This window comes from Toxoplasma gondii, chromosome XII (genome assembly GCF_000006565.2).
Source record: "Toxoplasma gondii ME49 chromosome XII, whole genome shotgun sequence".
Classification (NCBI taxonomy): domain Eukaryota; phylum Apicomplexa; class Conoidasida; order Eucoccidiorida; family Sarcocystidae; genus Toxoplasma; species Toxoplasma gondii.
The window spans coordinates 102,550-121,284 of record NC_031480.1 but is presented as its reverse complement, the minus strand read 5'-3'; the positions used below and the strand labels follow the sequence as shown (position 1 = coordinate 121,284).

At 52.9% G+C, this 18,735-nt stretch overlaps 5 protein-coding genes across 5 annotated transcripts; 3 read left to right on the top strand and 2 right to left on the bottom strand.

Moving 5' to 3' along the window:
• Nucleotides 1–230: 230 nt before the first annotated feature.
• On the bottom strand, nt 231–7,513 carry TGME49_300270 (hypothetical protein). The gene is made up of 5 exons (XM_002371709.2): nt 5,154–7,513; nt 4,389–4,506; nt 4,151–4,247; nt 3,375–3,431; nt 231–2,554 (listed from the first exon to the last, which is right to left on the bottom strand). Exons 1-5 carry the CDS (start codon nt 5,287–5,289, stop codon nt 1,430–1,432), a joined length of 1,533 nt encoding a protein of 510 aa, XP_002371750.1. The 5' UTR covers nt 5,290–7,513; the 3' UTR covers nt 231–1,429.
• A 1,341-nt stretch (nt 7,514–8,854) lies between these two features.
• On the top strand, nt 8,855–11,348 carry TGME49_300280 (LSM domain-containing protein; the record flags this gene model as incomplete). Its single annotated transcript, XM_018782388.1, has 3 exons — nt 8,855–8,917; nt 10,141–10,312; nt 11,074–11,348. 3 exons carry the CDS (start codon nt 8,855–8,857, stop codon nt 11,346–11,348), a joined length of 510 nt encoding a protein of 169 aa, XP_018635192.1.
• TGME49_300285 (hypothetical protein) lies at nt 11,349–12,007 on the top strand. Its single transcript, XM_018782389.1, has one exon. The coding sequence runs from the start codon at nt 11,393–11,395 to the stop codon at nt 11,696–11,698; it is 306 nt and encodes a 101-aa protein (XP_018635191.1). The 5' UTR covers nt 11,349–11,392; the 3' UTR covers nt 11,699–12,007.
• A 530-nt stretch (nt 12,008–12,537) lies between these two features.
• TGME49_300290 (SNARE domain-containing protein) lies at nt 12,538–15,086 on the bottom strand (the record flags this gene model as incomplete). Its single annotated transcript, XM_002371711.2, has 3 exons — nt 12,538–13,660; nt 14,294–14,476; nt 14,925–15,086. 3 exons carry the CDS (start codon nt 15,084–15,086, stop codon nt 13,325–13,327), a joined length of 681 nt encoding a protein of 226 aa, XP_002371752.1. The 3' UTR covers nt 12,538–13,324.
• Nucleotides 15,087–15,906: 820 nt separating this feature from the next.
• On the top strand, nt 15,907–18,439 carry TGME49_300300 (hypothetical protein). Its single transcript, XM_002371712.2, has one exon. The coding sequence runs from the start codon at nt 16,013–16,015 to the stop codon at nt 16,604–16,606; it is 594 nt and encodes a 197-aa protein (XP_002371753.1). The 5' UTR covers nt 15,907–16,012; the 3' UTR covers nt 16,607–18,439.
• Nucleotides 18,440–18,735: the final 296 nt, after the last annotated feature.

Below are 18,735 nucleotides of genomic sequence, written 5' to 3'. Positions count from 1 at the left end.
CAGTCAAACGCAGAAAAGATACCTCTTTTTCTGTGGGCATCTCCGGTAGTCCTCCATGTACAAGATGGGGGAAAGCAGCGTATGTGCAGATCGACTCGAAAAGGATTAGATTTCCTTGTTGGTCGCTGTAGTTCTACAGCCAGAAGAGAGAGGAGTGTCTTCAGTAGACTGTTCTCGAACGGCTGCGTTTTCAAATGAAGGAAACGACTCCTCGTGCGCGCCCGTCACGCCTTTTTTCCAATGATTTTTCAGAGACAAAAACGCGCGTTTCCAGTGTTGAGGATGGGGAGCCAACCAGTAACGTTCTGCGTATCTTCTGTCTCGCGTACACACAGACGCGATCACTCTTCTCCAGACTCCACCTGCGTCTTCTCTCTTCCCTCTCGTCGCCCACCCTTTCACAGTTTTCTCTAGGCGGAAAATTGCCTCCGCTGAGACAGCCTGATAGATGAGGAGGCAGCCGATTTCACAGAAACCGCGAAAAGCGCGCGCTGTCACTTTTGTCTCGCCATCTCTCCTCCTCGTCTCACACCTTACATGGATCGAGCACAGAACATCAGGGGAATCTGCAGAGGTAAGATCCGAACGGAGTCACGACAACGAAACAAAATACGTACTTCACCCTTGCGTAAAGCTAGATGAATGGACTGCCGTGTGCTGCCGGCGAGACAGGTGAGCAGTAAACCGATCGCCTTCTCTGCATGCGAGTCTGACTGTGAGAGGAGGATACGCCTGTGAACTAGAAGCGAGTTTCAAGCCTATTTCGTAGTGCTACTTTTTGCTGCTGAAACAGAATGGCTTCTGAGAGAAAGCCGCTCAGTCAAATTCGGAGACTCGAGAACCTCAGAGGTCTCGGATGTGACCTGGCTTCGCGCCGACGCAGGCGAATCGATTTGAGGACTTTTCGCGAGCAGATGCTGCCTCTCCAAGTGCGAAGGCGAGACAAAGCTCCTTCGGCTTCACAGTGGAGGCCGATGGACGAAGACGCGCGCTTCTGCGCGGACCAGGTATATGCTGTGTCTTTACAGATCTGTGCATGCATGCGGTGTCTCTGCGACAACGCCGTTTCCTCATGACGAGACGCGCGCCACAGCCGCGCGCGGCTTTCAAGAGTCTGTGTCGCGAAAGAGTGACAACGTCAAGGACGCGCGAAAGGGGAAACAAACGACTTGCCTTTCCACTTCCAGAAGTCGAAAACGAAAGCTTCCTTGTCTTCAAACAACATCGACGCACAGCGAGCCTCACAGCCTCGCTACCGTCTTCACTTTTCCTCTGCGATGTTCAGAGCCAGACCATTTCTTCCTCGACTTGCCCTCTCTCTTTTCGAACTTTTCCTTTTCTCTGTCTGTCTCTGGAACCTCGCTCGCACTCGTCTCTTCTTTGTTTTGCTCTCTTCCAGCTTCCCCGTCTCTCCTGTCCAAGGATTGCTCTACTCCTCTGTCCCCCCGACTCCGACCAGTGTGCTGACAGGCAGAGTCGCTCTGCCTCGTGTGATGGGCGAGGAGACTGGAGAGAGAGAAGATTTCTGTCCTGCGTTCTTCACCTCTTTGCGCGTCTTCACTTCGACTTCGCCAGCGACCTGCTTGGCCAGCGTCTCCCTCTCGTTCTCCTCTTTGCCTGGAGCCGGACGCTCGATTTCTCTCGCTGCTTCCGGGATGCGTTTCAAAGTCTCCTTCTCCGGCGACACAGGTATTTGGCTGTCGCAAAGCGTCTGCCCTTCTCTCTGCTGGGTCGACCTCGACAGGAGATCCGCAAGCAGCTGCGCATTTGCTCTCTGCGGTTGACCGTCGGCAGAGAGACGAACTTTCTTCTGGGCGGGAGCCCAGCAGACGCCTTGCGTCGAGGCCTCCGAGAGGAAGGCTGCGTTTCCTCCTCGTTCTGCGTTCTGCGCGTTGCTGATGTCGACGTTCTCGCCGAAGGACGGACGCCGCGAACGATCCGAGTCGCTGCCGATCCGCCGCGAGCAGGAGACCGCGGCCGCCGGGGAGGCCGAGAGAGGAGAGAACTGAGCAGCCGAAGGCCGAGTCGGCAACGCGAGTTTTGTGCGCTTCAACATCTTTTCGAGGTAGTGGTACGCAGGCAGTGACCTGCGAGGAAAGGACGCGCGCGAAGGAGAAACGCCGAGATGCGCGCATCCAGCCTGCTTCCCAGGCAGAACGAACAGGCCGCCGCCTGGAGACTCACGCGCCCTCGCCTCGCCTTCGTCCCCCGTCGTCTTTCTCCTCCGCTGGCCCTCGAGTGCTCCAGACTCCGAAGAAGTCTCGAAGGACGGAGCTGGGGAGACAGCGGAAGTACAGGAAGGAAGAGAGGAAGGAGAAGGAAGAGACGGAAGAGGAGAAGGAAGAGACGGAAGAGGAGAAGAGACGAAGGCAGGACAGGCGGGGGGGTCAGAAGGAGACTCTTCTGCCGGGAGAGAAGACTGCTCAGAGCGCTGTCGATTTGAAACCTCAGACGAAGATCGTGGAGAAGCAGAACCTGTCACTTGGCTTCGACTGTTCCCCGAAGGCGTCGACTTCGGCCGTCGCGGCTGTTGAGAGAAGCGTCTTGTCTTGCGCTGAAACACAACAAGCGCGGAAGCAGGAAAGAGAGCGAACCTTGTCTTGCGGCAGGCGCGTCGGCGAAGCGTACCTCTTCTGAGACTCCACGCATGTCGCGAGAGAAATTCCAAAAAAGCTCGACTCAGGACAGACTGCGACATCAACATGAGACCGAACACTCGAGGACCTTCAGGGCACCCGGAAGGAGAATTGTAGACAAACACAGGAGCACCGAGCTCTCGCGCGCCGAAGCCGTCGCTTTGACAGAGGCACAAAAAACAAAGTGACGCGTTCTTTCTCCCCTCAAAATTCCCAAAAAATTCCCAAAAAATTCTCAAAAATTCAGGTCGACTACACATTCATCGAGAGGCCACCGCCAGCCAGTGCACCGGGAAATCTCTCAAGGCAAAAAGTTTTCTCTTGCGGTAATCTCTATTCAAGGAACCCCTGGGGACTTCTCTGCTTCTCCTTGCATGTTGCCGCGAAAAACTAAAAAATAAAAAGAAATGGAGGTGAACAGCCATGTGGACAGCAGCTGTTTCTCTGCACGCGCATCTCAGTTTACACACACCCTTTGCATGCATGCATTCATGCACATTTGCAAATGTCTATGGCTCTCGACAGATCATTTTTCGATTCCTATTGAGTCCACATGTATCTGTGGACTGGTGCATCAGCTTGCAGATGCTGCTTTGCAAAAACGAGAGCACTGTGTGAGTCAGGGCACTCCTGGAAGCTCGTTCGCGGTTGCAAGACAGCGCGTCTGAGCGTTTCTTTCTCGCCAGAAAACACAGAAGTAATTCCTTTTTTCTGCACAAATAGCTCTCATTTCCTTACTCCTCCGGCAAGGTCCATCTCTCTCGCGAGCGACCAGACGCTGTCCTTCCGGACATGCTGCAGAGGCAGGGAAATCCGCGAAAAAAAGACAAAGTTCCACCAGGAACACCAATCGAATGTGTGCTGCATCCTCTCCGAGTCGCGCCAGGCAACAGACACAGGAAAACGAAAGCAACCGATGCATGCAGAGCCGTCGATCTCCATCCCGTTCTTCAGAGAGATGATACAAAACTCGAGCGAAGCAGCTCCGAAAAAAGATAAAAGACACAACCGAGCAGAGAGATGCGGGAGGTGAACAAAGAGAGATAAATGTGAAGAAAGAAAACCAAACACAGAATCGAATGAACACTGGAAACCGAAACGCATGCAGCGAAGACGATCAAACCAGCGAGTTCAGTGTCTGAAATGACACAGCGTCTAAAACATTTCTTTTTCAAACGCCCGTTCTCTCGCATATGCACATATGCATTTATCCACAGGAAAGATCCAGCGAAACGCACAAATATATATATATATATATGTATATATGACAAATTATATAGATTATACATCTTCCATATGCAGATGCCTTTGCAGACATGCCAGGAGTTGTTCTACACAAATAAGGATGATTCCAAAGGTCCCGAGGCGGCTGTGAAGACACCTAGCGAGACGAGCATAGACAGTTTTTTTGTCGGCTTGTCGCGTAAATTTACTTCATATTTGTGTTTGCTTTCTTGAAACCTTTGAACTTTAGACTTCCACGAAGAAAGTCGCTGGGATGGCAGCTCTCTCACCTTCAACGGTTCGATGTATGTCGAGGCCATGTCGGGGGACCGGAGACGAAACACCCAGATGTTCTCCGGGCACCGTCTTCTCTCCACCACCTTCGCTCTGCAGAAAAGAAAAGAACGATTTTCCTGGACATTTCCTGTTCTCGTTTTTCTTCTCCCTTGTTCTCTTACACGTCCTCTGTCCTTTCCGCCTTCCCCCCTCCCCCTCGTTCCTTCCGGCTTCTGTCTCTTTGACGCTCACCTGAAAATTTGTGCGTCTTGGTGAGCAGCTTTGGACTCCACCCAGTCGCCGACTGCAGGAGCAGGGAGTTCCTCTGGGGCGCGCGAGGCCTCCAGCTCGACATGGTTCATGTTCACCACTGAAGAAGATTTTCAAAGGGCGGGAGAAAAAGAGAAAAATCAGAAAAAGTTTGGAACTCACTCGTCTGCCTCCCAGGCCGCAAGACGCATGCATGCATCACTTCATCGCTCTGGAGACACAACTCTTCGCAGGCTCGGTGTCGACAAGGAGAAACGCCCGTTGAGAGACTTCCTCGATAGATCCTAACCCACAAGTCCAGGGCAAATGCTAGGACAGTGAATTGACAAGCTTCTTTCTCAGACGACTGCAAATCGGAGTATTTTGAAGGAAAAGAAAGCTACACAAATGGACGTCTGAATTACAGACCACAGAGAAAGAAAGCTACACAAATGGACGTCTGAATCACAGACCACAGAGAAACGACGTTGCGCTGGAAAGCATCCAGATACATCCCCAACTGGTCGGGAGATGAACTCCAACCTGGGATTTCGTTACCGGTCTGGAACTGCGCTGCCGAGGATACAAAAGTACATGCAAATGTATGTATGTATGTCTTTGCGTACGTATAAATTCCTTTTGCCAGCTGCCTGCCCCCCGACTGTAGGCCTGCGCATGGGCACCGGCCGCATCAGAGTCGATAACGCTATTTTTCTGGAGCTCTATGTGCAGTGTAGACCGAGAGACGGACGGGCGCAGGAGACCTACATCCTCTGGAAATGAGAGTGTAGTCGGCGGTAACTTGGAGATTTCGTTGTCTGTCGATTTCCTCTTGGTCCTCCTCCTCCTCCTTGAGGACCTCCTCCTCACTCGGTCCTCCCTTCTTCTCTTCTTTCACCGACATGGTTCCTCTCCTTGCTGGCGTTTTCGGCTGGAACTATGTCGCCGACAGCGAGAGGAACTGCGTCCTGCCTCTGCTGAGACTACTGACGGAGAAGCAACGCGGCGTTTCTTCTGGTTTGTCGCTCTGCCTCCTGAGTGGAATCCGCTTCCTCACGGCGCCAGCCGAGAAGGCATCTTCCAACCACGAAGAAGACACGGTCCCCCCCGCAGAAAGACAACGGAGTCGCGGTCGTTCTAGCCGGTGAAAACGAGAGAATGGACGCGAGGCGCGACGCACAGTGGCCGTCGGGTGTCTCGTTTCTTCGACGAAGAAAGGGCAAGAAACGGAGAACGAGACAGCAGGAGAAAAGTGCAGAGAGAAAGGACGGAAAAGTGCAGAGAGAAAGGACGGGAGACACAAGTCGAGATGAAGACAAGCACCAGCCGGTTCCCCAGAGGCGTCACACCGGTAACACACACCGAAGTTTCTCTCTCGAGATGCGGAGAATGGCGACGTGAGAGGGAGACGACTCTCCGCGGGGAGCGCGAGTCCGCCAATCGTTTTTTTTGCGGGGCAATTTCCGCGGAGAAAAGGCACCGAAGAGTTCAGAAGGAAATGCGCGAAGTCTCGCCTTGGACTTGGTTTCACTCGCCCACCCGGCTGGGCTCCGAAGAGGTGTGCTGCGAAAACAGCCGACCCCCCGCGGAGTGGAGAAACATGAGGAAGTCTCCGCTCCAGGCTCAGCCGAGCGTTGCGAACGCGACGCAGAGTGTGTGTGGTGTGCGAACGCAGACTTTCTGCGAATAAAAAATCGAGAAAACGCCTTTTCCAGTCTACAGACACCCCGGCACAGCGGGAACACTGGCGACCGTTCTTCGGCTCCCACCCTCCCGTGCAGGAGCTGTGCGGAGACGCGCATCCAGCTGTCGCGTTTTCCGACTTTTCTGTCGACCCTGTCATCACGCGAAGAGAAACGCGGCTCTGCACTCGTTGAAAACAGACTCCCCGCGCGATCCGCACCCGCGAGAAAATCGCGCTTGAGCCGCTGTGTCGCTCTCTCGACTGTTGGGTGGTCATCCTTTACCGAGACATCGGGGGGTGTGAACCGGAGAGGAGGGGAGAGGGTGGACGGCGCGGAAAAACGCAACGCGGGGGATGGGGAGGACGGGAGAGGGAGAATCTTCTGAGCGCCATTCGACCTTTTCGTCGAGGGTGCTGCCGGAGAGATGACACACACTCGCGTCGTTACGAAAAGAAACAGGACGGAACGCAACGACGCTCTCGCCCGGCTGCGAGGCCAGGACCAGTTCTTTTCAGTGGGGACAGAAGAGAGGTCAGTGGCGGGAGAACAACGATAAAGTGAACGCCGTTCTCCGGTTCCGCTCCACAGCAACAGCTGCAGTCTCCTTGCTTCTCTCAGTTTTCAACTCCCTACGCCGAACGGAGGTCGCCTTAAATCGACCGACACCAGAGAAGAAAACGAAGTCGACTCGAGCTGCGTGCTCGTCTCTGCCGCACCGCTGATGCAGAGAACACAGAAAGAAAACCTAAAACCGCTTTCATAGTCTCTCTCAACTCATCTCCGTTGCTTCCACTCTTGTTCTCCGTTCCACTCTCTCCCTTGTACTTGCTGCCGTATCTCGTCTGTCTGCCTCCGGCGCTCCCATAGATCGTCGCTTCCATCCTTCCCTCTGCGTATTCCGTCTCTCTCGGTCTTCCTCCTGCTCTCCTCTCACTCTCTCCCGCGTCGCCTCTCTGTCCATCCGTCTCGTCGCGCAGGCATCTGCACTCCGAGCGCTTGAGCTGCTTGTCCGTTCTGCGAAGAATTCTCCGTCCGCAGGTCGCCGTTCTGCAGGGTCTGAACAGCAGCGAACGCAGCTCGAAGCTGCTGTCCCTGAGGCTCCTCGAGCGACGGACGCTGAGCAGCTGCCTGTACACCAGTCTTGCCGCGCTACGAGTTTCCTTCCTAAAACCGTGGTGCTTGTAAAATCCCCGCAGCTCTAAGTAACACCGAAGAACTGACTGCGCTTCTCACGCTCGCGCCTCTGTCGCTTAAGACTGTCCACACCCTTCCTGAGTTCTGCGACGCAGACGCAAGGAGACTCTGCCTCATCTCAGAAAGTCCGACTGCTGTGTCGTCGATTGCTCCTGCGTGGACTGTGTGTGTCAGTTGCCTCCAGTAACGCTGCCAAGTCTCTTCTGCCGCGTAGACTTCCTGGGGAACTCAGAGTCGCACAAGCGAGAGCCGACCGCCAGTGCGCAACAGTCGACAAAAACAGAGTTCATCTCCTGAGCAGATTTGGAGCCTCACAGCGTAAAAAGGGCAGAGCTGCGACGTCTGGTCGCGCGTCTTCACCCTTTCGGTGCACTACTGCGGTGTTCTCCGAATATAAGCCGAGGCACTCTCCTTCCGGCCACTGTAGGACAGAACAACCACCGCTTTCTAGAGAGAGTAACCCGTGACTCTGTCGTGTTAGCTCTAAACTCCATTGAGAAGAGCACAGAAAACCGTGGCTCCGTGATCTGAGTTACTGTTTGTCCTTTCCTCTCGCCTCCCGCAGGTCCCTGTGTAAGAAAGGCACTGCTTCAGTCTTCCCCCTATCTCGTGGAGCTGTCGCGACTAGGCTGTGTGTAGACGAACAAAAGGGGAGAGTGCGTCATCTTCTTTCGATCATTTAGCTCCGAAAACGCTCGGCAACTCGAGAGAGCCACCTGGTTTTCTTTCTTCCTCGGTCCTCTCGCGAGCGAACGGCGCGGCCGCCAGCCTCTCTGCGCGCATGCAGCTGGGAGAAAAGAGCGTGACGCAAAGAAGCGTTTCTAGTGGGGTGTACAGACACTCGGGTGACGGCGGCTCTGCGCGGTTTCTGTTTTCCGCGACGTTCAACTTTCGCAGAAGGCGCTGCGCTTTTCTTTTCGTCGCTCTTCTGATGGAAGGCATGCACCCGTCTCCGATTGCCTGCCCGCCCTCTTCTCCACGTTCTCTTTCCTCGCAAACTCCACCGCATCGCAGTAGTGGATCTCCAGACGGGAGAAGCAGGCGTTGACTGTCGCCGTTTTTTCTGCTTTTTCGGCTTGAGAGAGAGAAAAGCACCAAGCGGTTGCTTCTCGGTTCCTGCCTCTGCATCTTCCCGAAGAGTCTGCACATTCACTGCTCCAAGCGCGAAGTCCTTTCCGTTCGTTTGTGACCGCACCGCATCTTGTTATCCCTGCTCGTCGCCGCCTCTGTCAACTCGGTCCTCTCCAATTTCTCCATTTTCTCCTGACCCTCTCGCGTCCAGCAACGTTCTCGGGTGTTTCTCGCCGTCACGCCTCGGTTCTCTTCTTCCCCTCTCGCTTCGCGGCTCGAGTCTTGTCTGTCTCCTTTCCTCGTCGCTCCTTTCTCCCTCCGTTCTCCTCGAGCTGCAGTCCACTCGGCAGTTTCCTTGTGCGTTCTCCGTCCTTCTTCTCTCAGTCTGCGTCGAACCACGACTCTCTTTCGTTTCCTCTGTCTCGGGAACTCGTTCCGCCTCCACTTGCGACTGCGTGGACTCTCTCTCTCTCTGCGCCGGATCGGCTTCTTCGTCTCCTCAGAAACAAGTTCTCCAAAATGCCGTCGAAAAACGCTCGCCTTCAACAGTGGATCAACTACCGGATCCGCGTTTGTCTGCAGGTGGGCCTTCTTCCCTCGCAGTCTTCTCTCCTTCCCATCTTGCGCTTCTTCCTCTCCATATATATATATATATACATATACATGTCGTATACAGAAATATATATATATATATATATATATGTATGTCATATAAATATGCATATATGTGTATGTATATACAAATATACTTACACATACGCATGTGTCTGGGATTTGTGTGCATATCTGCATGTGTGTGTTTTGAAACCACAGAAGTCTCTACGCGTCAGCGTTCGCGCATTTGCGTATCTATGCATGCATGCATCTGTTTCTTTGCTCGGAACCAATAGCGCATAGGCGTCCTTGCATCTGTTCGCACATATTCGCGCAGAAATGTGTATTTTTCTGCCTAAGCACCCGCGTTCGTGGATTTGCATTTCTTGGTTCTTCAGTTGGTGCATCAAAAAGCAAACAGCGAACTGCTTGTATCTATGTTAGCCAGCTGCGTCGGACGATGAGTATTCTCTTCGTCTCTGTGCCGTCTCGAAATGCTCGAAAAAGCAAGGCAGGGGTGAGGTCTGGAGGGCCGTTCGAGTCACCTTGGGCGCACTGCGAGGTTTACGAGCTTCACGGAAACCTCAAAGTCGCACCCAGCGATTTCTCCCCCTCTCTAACATGCATAGAAGACGCTCTCCAGGAGTCCTGCCTTTTTTAAGTGACAAGGTTTTCTAATCTGCTCGAAAGCGTCATGTCGAGGGTCGTGCGAAAAAACCAACTCGAAACAGACTCGCCTTCCTCGACTCAAACGTTCTCTTGGGGCAGTTAAGCCGCCGTTGCATGCACCGCAAAAGGCCTTCGTCGTAGTCATTGATTTTTCTGCGCCCTTTGTGGTGCCCTTGGAAGTTGCTTCGCTGCTTCTTCAGTCTTTCTCCACTACTTTGCTCTCTTCTTTGTCTCCCCTCTCCTTGGCACTCGCTTTCTCTTCCCTTTCTCCCGTTTCCTGCCTCCGTTTCTCCTTCGCTCTGCGTCTGCTGCACTCTGCAGCGTCGTCTCGCTGCGTCTGCGTTTTTCTCTCTTCTCTCGGATTTTCGGCTTCACCAAAGGCTTTTGCATCTCCGCCTGCCCGACGCTGCTCTGGAGCGCAGAAGTTGCGTATCGGTGACGCCGTTCTTCTTTCTTTCTGGAACTTCCATGGCCTTATTTAAATCTCTGGTTTGTTGTATTCTTGGCGCTGTCTCTGTGTGGGCTCTTCTCTTCGGTCGCAGGATTCGCGCATGCTGGTGGGGAGCCTCTTGGCCTTCGACCGTCACATGAACATCGTCCTCGCAGATGCGGAGGAGTTTCGCAAGTTGAAGATTCGCCACAAACTCGCGGACGGGAAGCATCAGACGGAGGAGAAGGAAGTGAAGCGATCTGTCGGCCTCATGATGATTCGAGGTGAGCGTTCTCGCCAAGAAACGTAAAACACACGGTTCGCCACAGGCTTCTCTGAAAATGCACAGCTCGCTCATGGCTCTCTTTCTCCATTCCTCTTCTCTCTCTCCCTCTCTCCCTCTCTCTCCTGCTCTCTCTGTCACTCTGTCACTCTGTCACTGTGGCTTTTCTGCCAGTCTCCACCTGTTTCTCTCTCTGTCTTTGGAGCTCCGGCGCTTCCTCTCTGCCTCCATGCGTTTCCGGTCCTCTCCTGCCGTCGTCGCTCTCTCCACCTGGCTGTCGCTCTCTCCACCTGGCTGTCCCTCTCTCCACCTGGCTGTCTCTTTCTCCTCGTCGACCTGTGCTCGACTGTATGCTTCCCTGGCGAGGCTGGGCGCGCGTTCTTCCCCCTTCGCTGGTCCTCAGGCGGGGGGAGTGAACCGAGCTCGAGAGCCTTCAGCCTAACAGCAGGAGAAGGTTCTGTGAGTGCGATCCGCGGCCTGTCGCGCAGGGAGCCGAGGAGCGCGGATTTGCAGCAGACGGCTACTTTCATGTGAACAGCTTTTTACTCTGTGAAGTTCTTTCCAAAAAGAGAGTTTGAAGTTCCAGAACATGTCATGCACCAACGGCGTCGTAAAACTGGAACGCATTGTCTCCAAAAAGCTTTTCCCCTGAACAGTACTCGTTCCCGACTCTGCTGCTCGTGGCGTTTGCCTGGCTCTCTTCTTTCCACTTGCATCCGCGTTGAATTTGAGACTCTCTCTCTCTCTCTCTGCACCGCTCAGGCGAGAACATCCTCACTCTCACTGCTGAGGCGCCGCCCCCCGCGAAGCCGAAGACTGTCTCCGGACCGGTCGCGCCCAACGCAATCCCCGGCCGCGGAGTTCCTGCGGGCCGTGGCGCGGCTCTCGCGCCGGTCGCGCCGGTCGCACCCGTCGGCCTCGCCGGACCTGTCCGCGGCGTCGGCGGACCGGCGCCGCAGCTCGTCGCCGCGCCTCTCGGTCGCGGCGTTCTGCCTGGCATGTCCCTGGCGCGTCCGCCGCTGATGCCTCCGCAGTGAACGTGAAGGCGAAAACGAGCGGAGGCAGAGAGGCAGAGAGGAAGATGGAGTCGCTCTCTCAACCAGAGAACAGAGACGGAGTAAAAACAGGCGAGAAGAAGGCGGAAAGAAGGTGCAGAAGAGGAGAAGGAGGACAAGACAAGAGGAGAAGGAGGACAAGACAAGAGGAGAAGGAGGACAAGACAAGAGGAGAAGGAGGCGACTCTGTGTGTAGGAGAAAAGAGAGGGTGGCTTTTCCTGGGGGCGTCGGTTATGCCTCTCGACAGGGACTCTCTGGGATCCATGCATTTGTCTCTCTCTGTCTCTCTTTCCCCCTCTTCAGGTCTACTCTGTGCGTAGCGGAGGTATGACCTTCCTGTCCTCTCAAGGCTGCTAACGACCTGTATATGCGAGGCCTCGTCTGTCGTTCGCGACTGCGCTGCGTCCTCGTTTTCCCCGAGCTCTCTGGGCTTGTCGAGACTTCTTTGGAAAGGAACTCCTGGCGCTGCAGGCTCTCCGCCTCGAGAGGCGTCCAGAGCGCGCGAGCGCATGCAAATCCCTTCGCAGAAGGCGAATGGAGACTCGAATACGACGAGATTCTTTCCTGTTCTCTCCACGTCCTCTCGGAGCTCTCCAGGAGAACAGGCACAGCAGCGCACATTCGACACTCACACACAAAGACATATACTTACAGATATATATATATATACATATATATACATATATATATATACATATATATATATATACATATATATATATGTGGATACACATATACATATATATATGGATATATATATATATATATATATATATATATATGGATACACATATACATATATATATGGATATAAATATGGATGTTCATATAGAAAGAAGTCAATTACAGGTATATAGACTGGCATAGGTACACCTGCGTCTGCGTATACCTCAAAGTAGTGTCGAGTACTGGGCGGCGATGCATGCGGTGCTGTCTTTATGATTTATGAGGATCAGGTGCAGTTTGGTTGGGGATGTTTTTCCTCGATTCTCAAAGTCATGTTTCGCCGCTCGGCCTCAGAAACTGCACTCGCCTTCAAACAAACCAGAGTTTCTTGCGAATCTCAGTTGGTTGCTCTACCGCTCGCAATAGACCACGGTCGATCCATCCCCATAGATAGAACTCTGCACACAAATATATACGTTATATGCATGCATCCGTGTCCAGAGTCAAAAGGAAAGATACAGATATACATATATCTACATGTACATATATATATATATATATATATATTTGTATATATATATATGTATATATATGTATATATTTGTATATATATATATGTATATATATGTATGTATGACTCAAGAGAGCGGGACTTGTGTGGCTTCACAGAGAGAGAAGATGGCCTTGAAGACGAGGAAATCTGAAAATGTTTTTGAGTGAGAGACGTTTTTTTTGCCATGGCCGTTTCGGGGAAGAAGACTCGAAGGGCGAGTGACGGGATGGGAGACAGTGTTTCTTCGCAGCGAGGTCCTGAGACGCGGAATCTTTCATTAAAAAGTGAAAAAACCTGAAAAATTGGAACAGACGGCTGTGAAAGAGTACGTCACACGCTTTTCAGACTCGACATGCACCAAGGACACAGAGAGGGACCTGCACACACCCGCGAGAGAGGAGAGACGCCAGAATTCGGAGACGAAAGATTTCTTTACAACAGACAGAGCCGTTCTTGGAGGAGACAAAGAGACGGCGAGGGAAGAACGAACGAAAAAGACAAAGCTCGAGCGTTGATACCGCGTCTCTTCGTCCTTTCGTCCTCTCTCTACGTTTGTTTGCTCTTCTCGTTCTCCTTCGTCTTTCTTTGCCGTCGGCTGAGGTTTCTCCTGTCCGTTTGCAGGCACCGGACGAGTGCGGAGGCTTTCACTGCATTGCCGACAGTCTTCCAGAATGCACAGAAGAGAACGCCGCTTTCCTCGCCCTCGGTTCCCCTGTCTCTCGCCGCGTTCGTCCGCCTTTACGCGGTCGCCACGACGAGGAAGATGAGGACGACCAGAAGCGCGAGCGCAGTGAAGAGGAGGCATGCAGTGGACTGTCTGTCGACGATTTTCTTGAGCAGTTCTTTGTTCTTCTCGAGACGCGTCTGCGCTCGGACGACGTCCACGTCCAAATCGTCCAACAGCTTCCGGTGTACATCCACTTCGTCGCCGACTGCATGTCCAATGCTCTTCAGATTGCTCACGGTCCCAGCGAGGAAACAGAGTTGTTCGTCCTGCTCCGCGATAATGTTTTCCTCGCGCGTTTTCAGTGCGCGAGCGCCTCCCGAAACGTCCACCCAAACCGCGCCGGACTCCTGAAAAGTCGCATGCAGCAACAGGCAAACAGTTCTACGCCCTGCAGCCGCCACCAGGTCCACCAGTGCGGAGCAGGCCTCTGCGGGAGTCTCTGAAAAGCAGTCTGCTCTCTTGCGCGAGCGGTCTCTGCCCTTCTGCGGAGGAGACAGTCTCTGCCTGGGAGTGCATGCCCGTTTGAATCGCGCATCCTTCTACAAGTCCGTCTGTGGAGGTACCCAGGTGGAGGCGTGCATGCAGCTAAATGAAGACGCAGCTTCGATTCGGTTCGCGGTTCCCTCGATGCGGGGACTTCACCGAAAAAGGTCTTGTGGCTTCCTTTTGCTGGGCGTCTGTTCTTCTGCAAAAGTTTCAAGAACTTTGAGAACAACTACGACCCTCTGTCTTGCTTTTTCTCCCCTCTACTTGGATGCGCTCAAAAAGGAGGAGAGATGCCTCTGGTCTTGTCTTCAACGTAGCCTTGATATGCTGAGGCTGCAGGGCCGGGAGAGGGAAGGAGAGGCGCGGTCGCTTGTACTCACTTTTTGCGGATTTTTGCCAGTTTTGGCGCATTTTGAAACGCGGTCTTACCAACGTGTGAAGTCAAGTTTTGCCCATAGTTTTTACTCCTTTTTTCGATTTTTCTAACGCCTCACCGGCAAGCCGCAGAGGTCGTCTTCGGTCGAAGAGAACGCGCGAGAAAAGGAGAGTTGAAGCTCAGATTTTTCGGCGAGGAGGCGAGACATTTGTTCGCGCCTGCGACGCCAGTCTGCAGAAGACATATCGCTCGACCGCTCGGCTTCGGAAGCCTTCATAACTCTCTCCAGGTGCTCCACATCCTGCAGAGCAAGAGAGAAACAAGGAAAAAGGAAAGCCGTTCACAAAGAAGAGAGAGAAGTCGCAGCAACGATACATTCTCTCCCAGTCTCGGCTCTCTCGGTGCGAAGAGGAAAGACCAGGAAGCGAAGAAAAACGCAGACAACAGAGGAAGAAGCGCGGAGGAAAAACAATGTAAACAGACGAGGAAAAACTAGGGGGAAGAGACCCAACGCGAGAAGAGACAGAACAAAAAACACAGAGACGCCAGAGAGTGGAGAGACGCAGACACATTGCGAGAAAAAGGAGGCAAAAGAAGACAAGCCAGCAGGAGAAGCAGAGACGATCAAAAATGAAGAGAAGATACGAGAAGTGAGATAAGAGAAAAAAGGTAGGGGAAGACAAGGCGATAGGAGGAAGAAGAGAAAAGAGAAAAGAAAGCAAGAAAAGACAATAAGTCGGATTGTTTACCTGACAGAATTGATAAAATTTGCCTCTGAGCAAGGCAGAGGAGCGGCCGGAGCTGCTGGCGCTTCCTCCGGGACCTCTCTGTTTCTCTCGCTGCTGAAGGAGACTGAAAATCTCGTCTTTCAAAGCCTCCACTCTGCTGATGTCTCTTCCCCACAAGTCCATCTTAAGGAGAAGAAAGCCACAAAAAAAGAAAAAGAGAAAGACGCAGGACGGAAAGAAACAGCCTGGAAGAGGCAGAGAAGAAGAGAAGAGAAAGAGAGGAGAAGGAGGAGGCGAAAAGGCGAAGAGAAAGAGAAGAAAATGAGAGTCGAGGAGGAAGACGCAAATCGGCAGTCAAAGGCAAAGCAGAGAAGAGACAGAAGCGAGGAAGACGAACAGATGAGAAGACAGGGAGAGGGGAGAGAGATGCGTAAAGGTTGGAAACGGAAGGCAGGGGAGGACGCGGAGAAAAGAATTGGAGAAGAAGAACGGAAACGGTTGTGCAGGTGAGCGGACGGAGAAAACGGAGTGAAGATCGAAACACAGAATGCGCTACGAAACGATGTTTTCCGGTAAGGAAAGAAGAGGACGAAAACCGAGAAGAAGCAGGACGCAGAAAGGAGCGCGAGGAGTCGCGGAGCCGAGCGACAAGCCTCCGAACTTGAAGTGAAACGCAGAAAGACAAGGTAGGTCTTCCCCTCCGAGTTTCCAGCGGAGAAAGCGCAACAAGACAAAGTCACCGCCCTCCCCTTTTCCCCCCGGCGAACGGCGGTGGTAGGGCAAGAAGTCGAGACCGCGGCGGCGCTTCAGGTTGAAGTAAAACAACTACCGCGGGACCGGCGACTTGGCTTTTGGACTTGCTTGTGTTTCGTTTTATCGTTTTTCGCGTCGGAAGTTCACACTGTGTTTTTTCCGGACTCGCGCCGCCCACCGCATGCGACCGAGAAGACAAAGCAAAAGACGACAGAGATCTCTCGGGGAGTGAGCGCAGCAGCGAGGAGACACACAGAGTCGCCGTGGAAACGTTTTCTCTCATCCCAAGGGTGCTTCGCGATGATGGCTGGTCTTTTTCCAGTCTCGTCTCCTGCGAATTGAGAGACGCAGTTTGAATGCGGCTGAAGTTGCTGGAAAACGGTTCCTGCGGCGTCGACAGTGCTGCGCAGTTTTTTGCTGTTCTCGGCTCGCGCAGGTCTTCCGACTCAACAGACACCCGCGTTGCCGGAGATCGATCCACATGGTGTATGCGTCGAAGTCAAAGGTTCCGCGCTCGTCCGTCCAGAGGGTATCGGTTGCAAGCGACAGGAGGGAGAGGACAGGAGACGAGAGGGATCCTTCTCTCCGTTCCTTTCTCGACCAGCGTCCAGGAGAAAAGCTGCAGTTTCTCTGCCTGGCGACGACGCGGCGTTGTTCCCTCCGTTCTCTCCTGTCGCGTGCATGCAGCGAGAGAAAGACTCGTTTTTTTCGTTCCAGAAGAACGCACGGTCCTCCCCGAAGCGCAGATCCCCGAGCGGCAGTTGAGGGCGGCTCGAGGTGACTCTGCGTTCCCAAAAGGCATGCGGGTGCTTGCGAAGCATAAACGTTCTCCGCCGAGCGCAGTGGCGCGCGAGGAAGGAGAAACAGCAAGTGACGAGGAAGAACTGAGGTCTGCAACTCCTGTGCTGCTCCAGAAACGCATGCGTTTCTCGCCTGCCTCCAGCCTGTAGAGGGCTGTCTCTCGAGCGTTTTTGCCGCTGAGTTTCCGGCCGTGGAAACACCGCGAGAGAGCCTGGTGGACGCGAACTGCGAACTCGAGGTGCGTTTCCTCTGATGCGCATGGGTCGAGGAAGAGACAGCGAAGCCGTCGAATCGCCGTCACTTGCCACTGCCGACAATTCGACATATATGAAGCGTTGACAGATTTCTGGTGCTCTCCTTGGAAAGCTGATCGCGCCTGAAAACGCCAAGTGGTTCGGTCTCGGAGACGCGAGGGCCGACGCTTCGTTTCTCGTCATGCGCTGCTTCTCGTCGTTTGTGGGCGCCCTAGGCCGCGGCGAAGGACATTCCGTGGAAGTGAAGGAGCTCTCGTTCAAGGACTCGTGAGCTTCGCGTTGGGGACAGACCTTTCGGAACTGCAGCGCGCCCACGAAGGACAAGTGACCTGCCTGAGAGCCGGATTCTGCCTGGCGAAATTCAGGTCGAAATCCGAGGCTGAGACCGTCTTTAGAGTCGAGGGCGTCGGAGCGAAACGAGTGCCTGGACAGCTGCGTTGGGTGGCATGTTTTGCCCGCAGAGAGAAAGAGAAAGATAGAGAGAAAGAGAGAAAGAGAAAGAGAGAGAGAGCAGAGAAAGAGAGAAAGAGAAAGAAAGAGAGAGAGCAGAGAAAGAGAGAAAGAGAAAGAAAGAGAGAGAGCAGAGAAAGAGAAAGAAAGAGAGAGAGCAGAGAAAGAGAGAAAGAGAAAGAAAGAGAGAGAGCAGAGAAAGAGAGCAGAGAAAGAGAAAGAAAGAGAGAGAGCAGAGAAAGAGAGCAGAGAAAGAGAGAAAGAGAAAGAAAGAAAGAGAGCAGAGAAAGAGGGAAAGAGAAAGAAAGAGAGAGAGCAGAGAAAGAGAGAAAGAGAAAGAAAGAGAGAAAGAGCAGAGAAAGAGAGAAAGAGAAAGAAGGAGAGAGAGAGCTGAGAAAGAGAGAAAGAGAAAGAAAGGAAACGAAGAGGAGAGAGAGAGAGAGGCGGTAAACCTGGAGTCTCCGGCGCCGTTCCACTGAGAAGAAGAGTCGCTCGCGGCAGGGACACTGGAAAGCAAAGGCTGTAAAATCGGTCACTTGGAAATTTTTCTCGAGCAACGAGACATTCGCGTCGGCACCGACGCTTCTTTAACACACAACTAGAGAAGAAACAGCATCTCGAGAGAAAAGCAGGACCTCTTGTTCGCGTCAAGGTCCGAGGTTCCCCTGTGTGAGGAGGCGTCCTCGACAGTCGAGTGACAGACAGGAGACGGGAGCTAGAGAACAGTTGTCGTGACCTGTGTGTCTCCCCGGCTCAAAAAAACAGGAAAATGCCGTCTTCTTTAGGCGAGTAACGGCCGGCTCTTCGATACGGAAGCAGCGTCTGGGGTATGCGCGCTCTCGAAAAAAGTTTCAAGTTTTATGCAGCTCTGCCCAGCACACCGGGAAGGAATCTCCCCAAGGGAATTCCATGACAGTTGCTCACCTTGAAGGCACACCGCACCGTTTCGCACATCAAAGCTTTCATTCCACTCTTCCACTCGCGCCGACAAAGAAAAACGCCCCTGCCATACGACTCCAGATGTCTAAACACACAGCTCGTAGGACCGGAGAAAGAGGAAGGCAAGCGAACTCTTGAAGGAAGACAAGTCTCACTTCTTGCCTGCGTTCTCGCGAGGCATGTTCAACCACCTTGTCACGAACATGCGCAAACCAGCTGAAACCTTCAAAGACGTAGGAACAGAAGCTGGAGTCGACACCGCTCGAAAATCTGCTCGCATATGTACCAATCACTACACCGGCACGAGACGACGAAACCGAGGGCCAAGACCTCCTTGACTTGTATGAATATATGCTCAAATATGTTCTTCTGCCACCACATACTGACATATATATATATATATGCATGCATAGATGCGCCTACACAGGGATATATATATATATATATGTACGTCTAGATATATGCGCTTCAGGTATCCTGGTTGGAAGTGCATCTTCGTCAGTCTACATGCAGATGTACAAAACATATAAATGCATTGCTTAGGAGATGTACACATTCTTCACGCATCATTATATGCATATATTCGTATATGGCGATATAGGTAAAGATAAGAGTCGAGTTTATCTTTATCTCTT

What these genes read in the sequence shown, in the direction of transcription:
- TGME49_300270 (XM_002371709.2), bottom strand. Translation starts at nt 5,289, where the DNA reads ATGTCGGTGAAAGAAGAGAAGAAGGGAGGACCGAGTGAGGAGGAGGTC. An exon ending in CAAGACGCACAAATTTTCAG is followed by an intron (nt 4,248 to 4,388) that starts GTGAGCGTCAAA and finishes TCTTTTCTGCAG; the next exon opens with AGCGAAGGTGGTGGAGAGAA. An exon ending in AGATGGACCTTGCCGGAGGA is followed by an intron (nt 2,555 to 3,374) that starts GTAAGGAAATGA and finishes GTTGTGTTTCAG; the next exon opens with CGCAAGACAAGACGCTTCTC.
- TGME49_300285 (XM_018782389.1), top strand. Translation starts at nt 11,393, where the DNA reads ATGGAGTCGCTCTCTCAACCAGAGAACAGAGACGGAGTAAAAACAGGC.
- TGME49_300300 (XM_002371712.2), top strand. Translation starts at nt 16,013, where the DNA reads ATGCGGCTGAAGTTGCTGGAAAACGGTTCCTGCGGCGTCGACAGTGCT.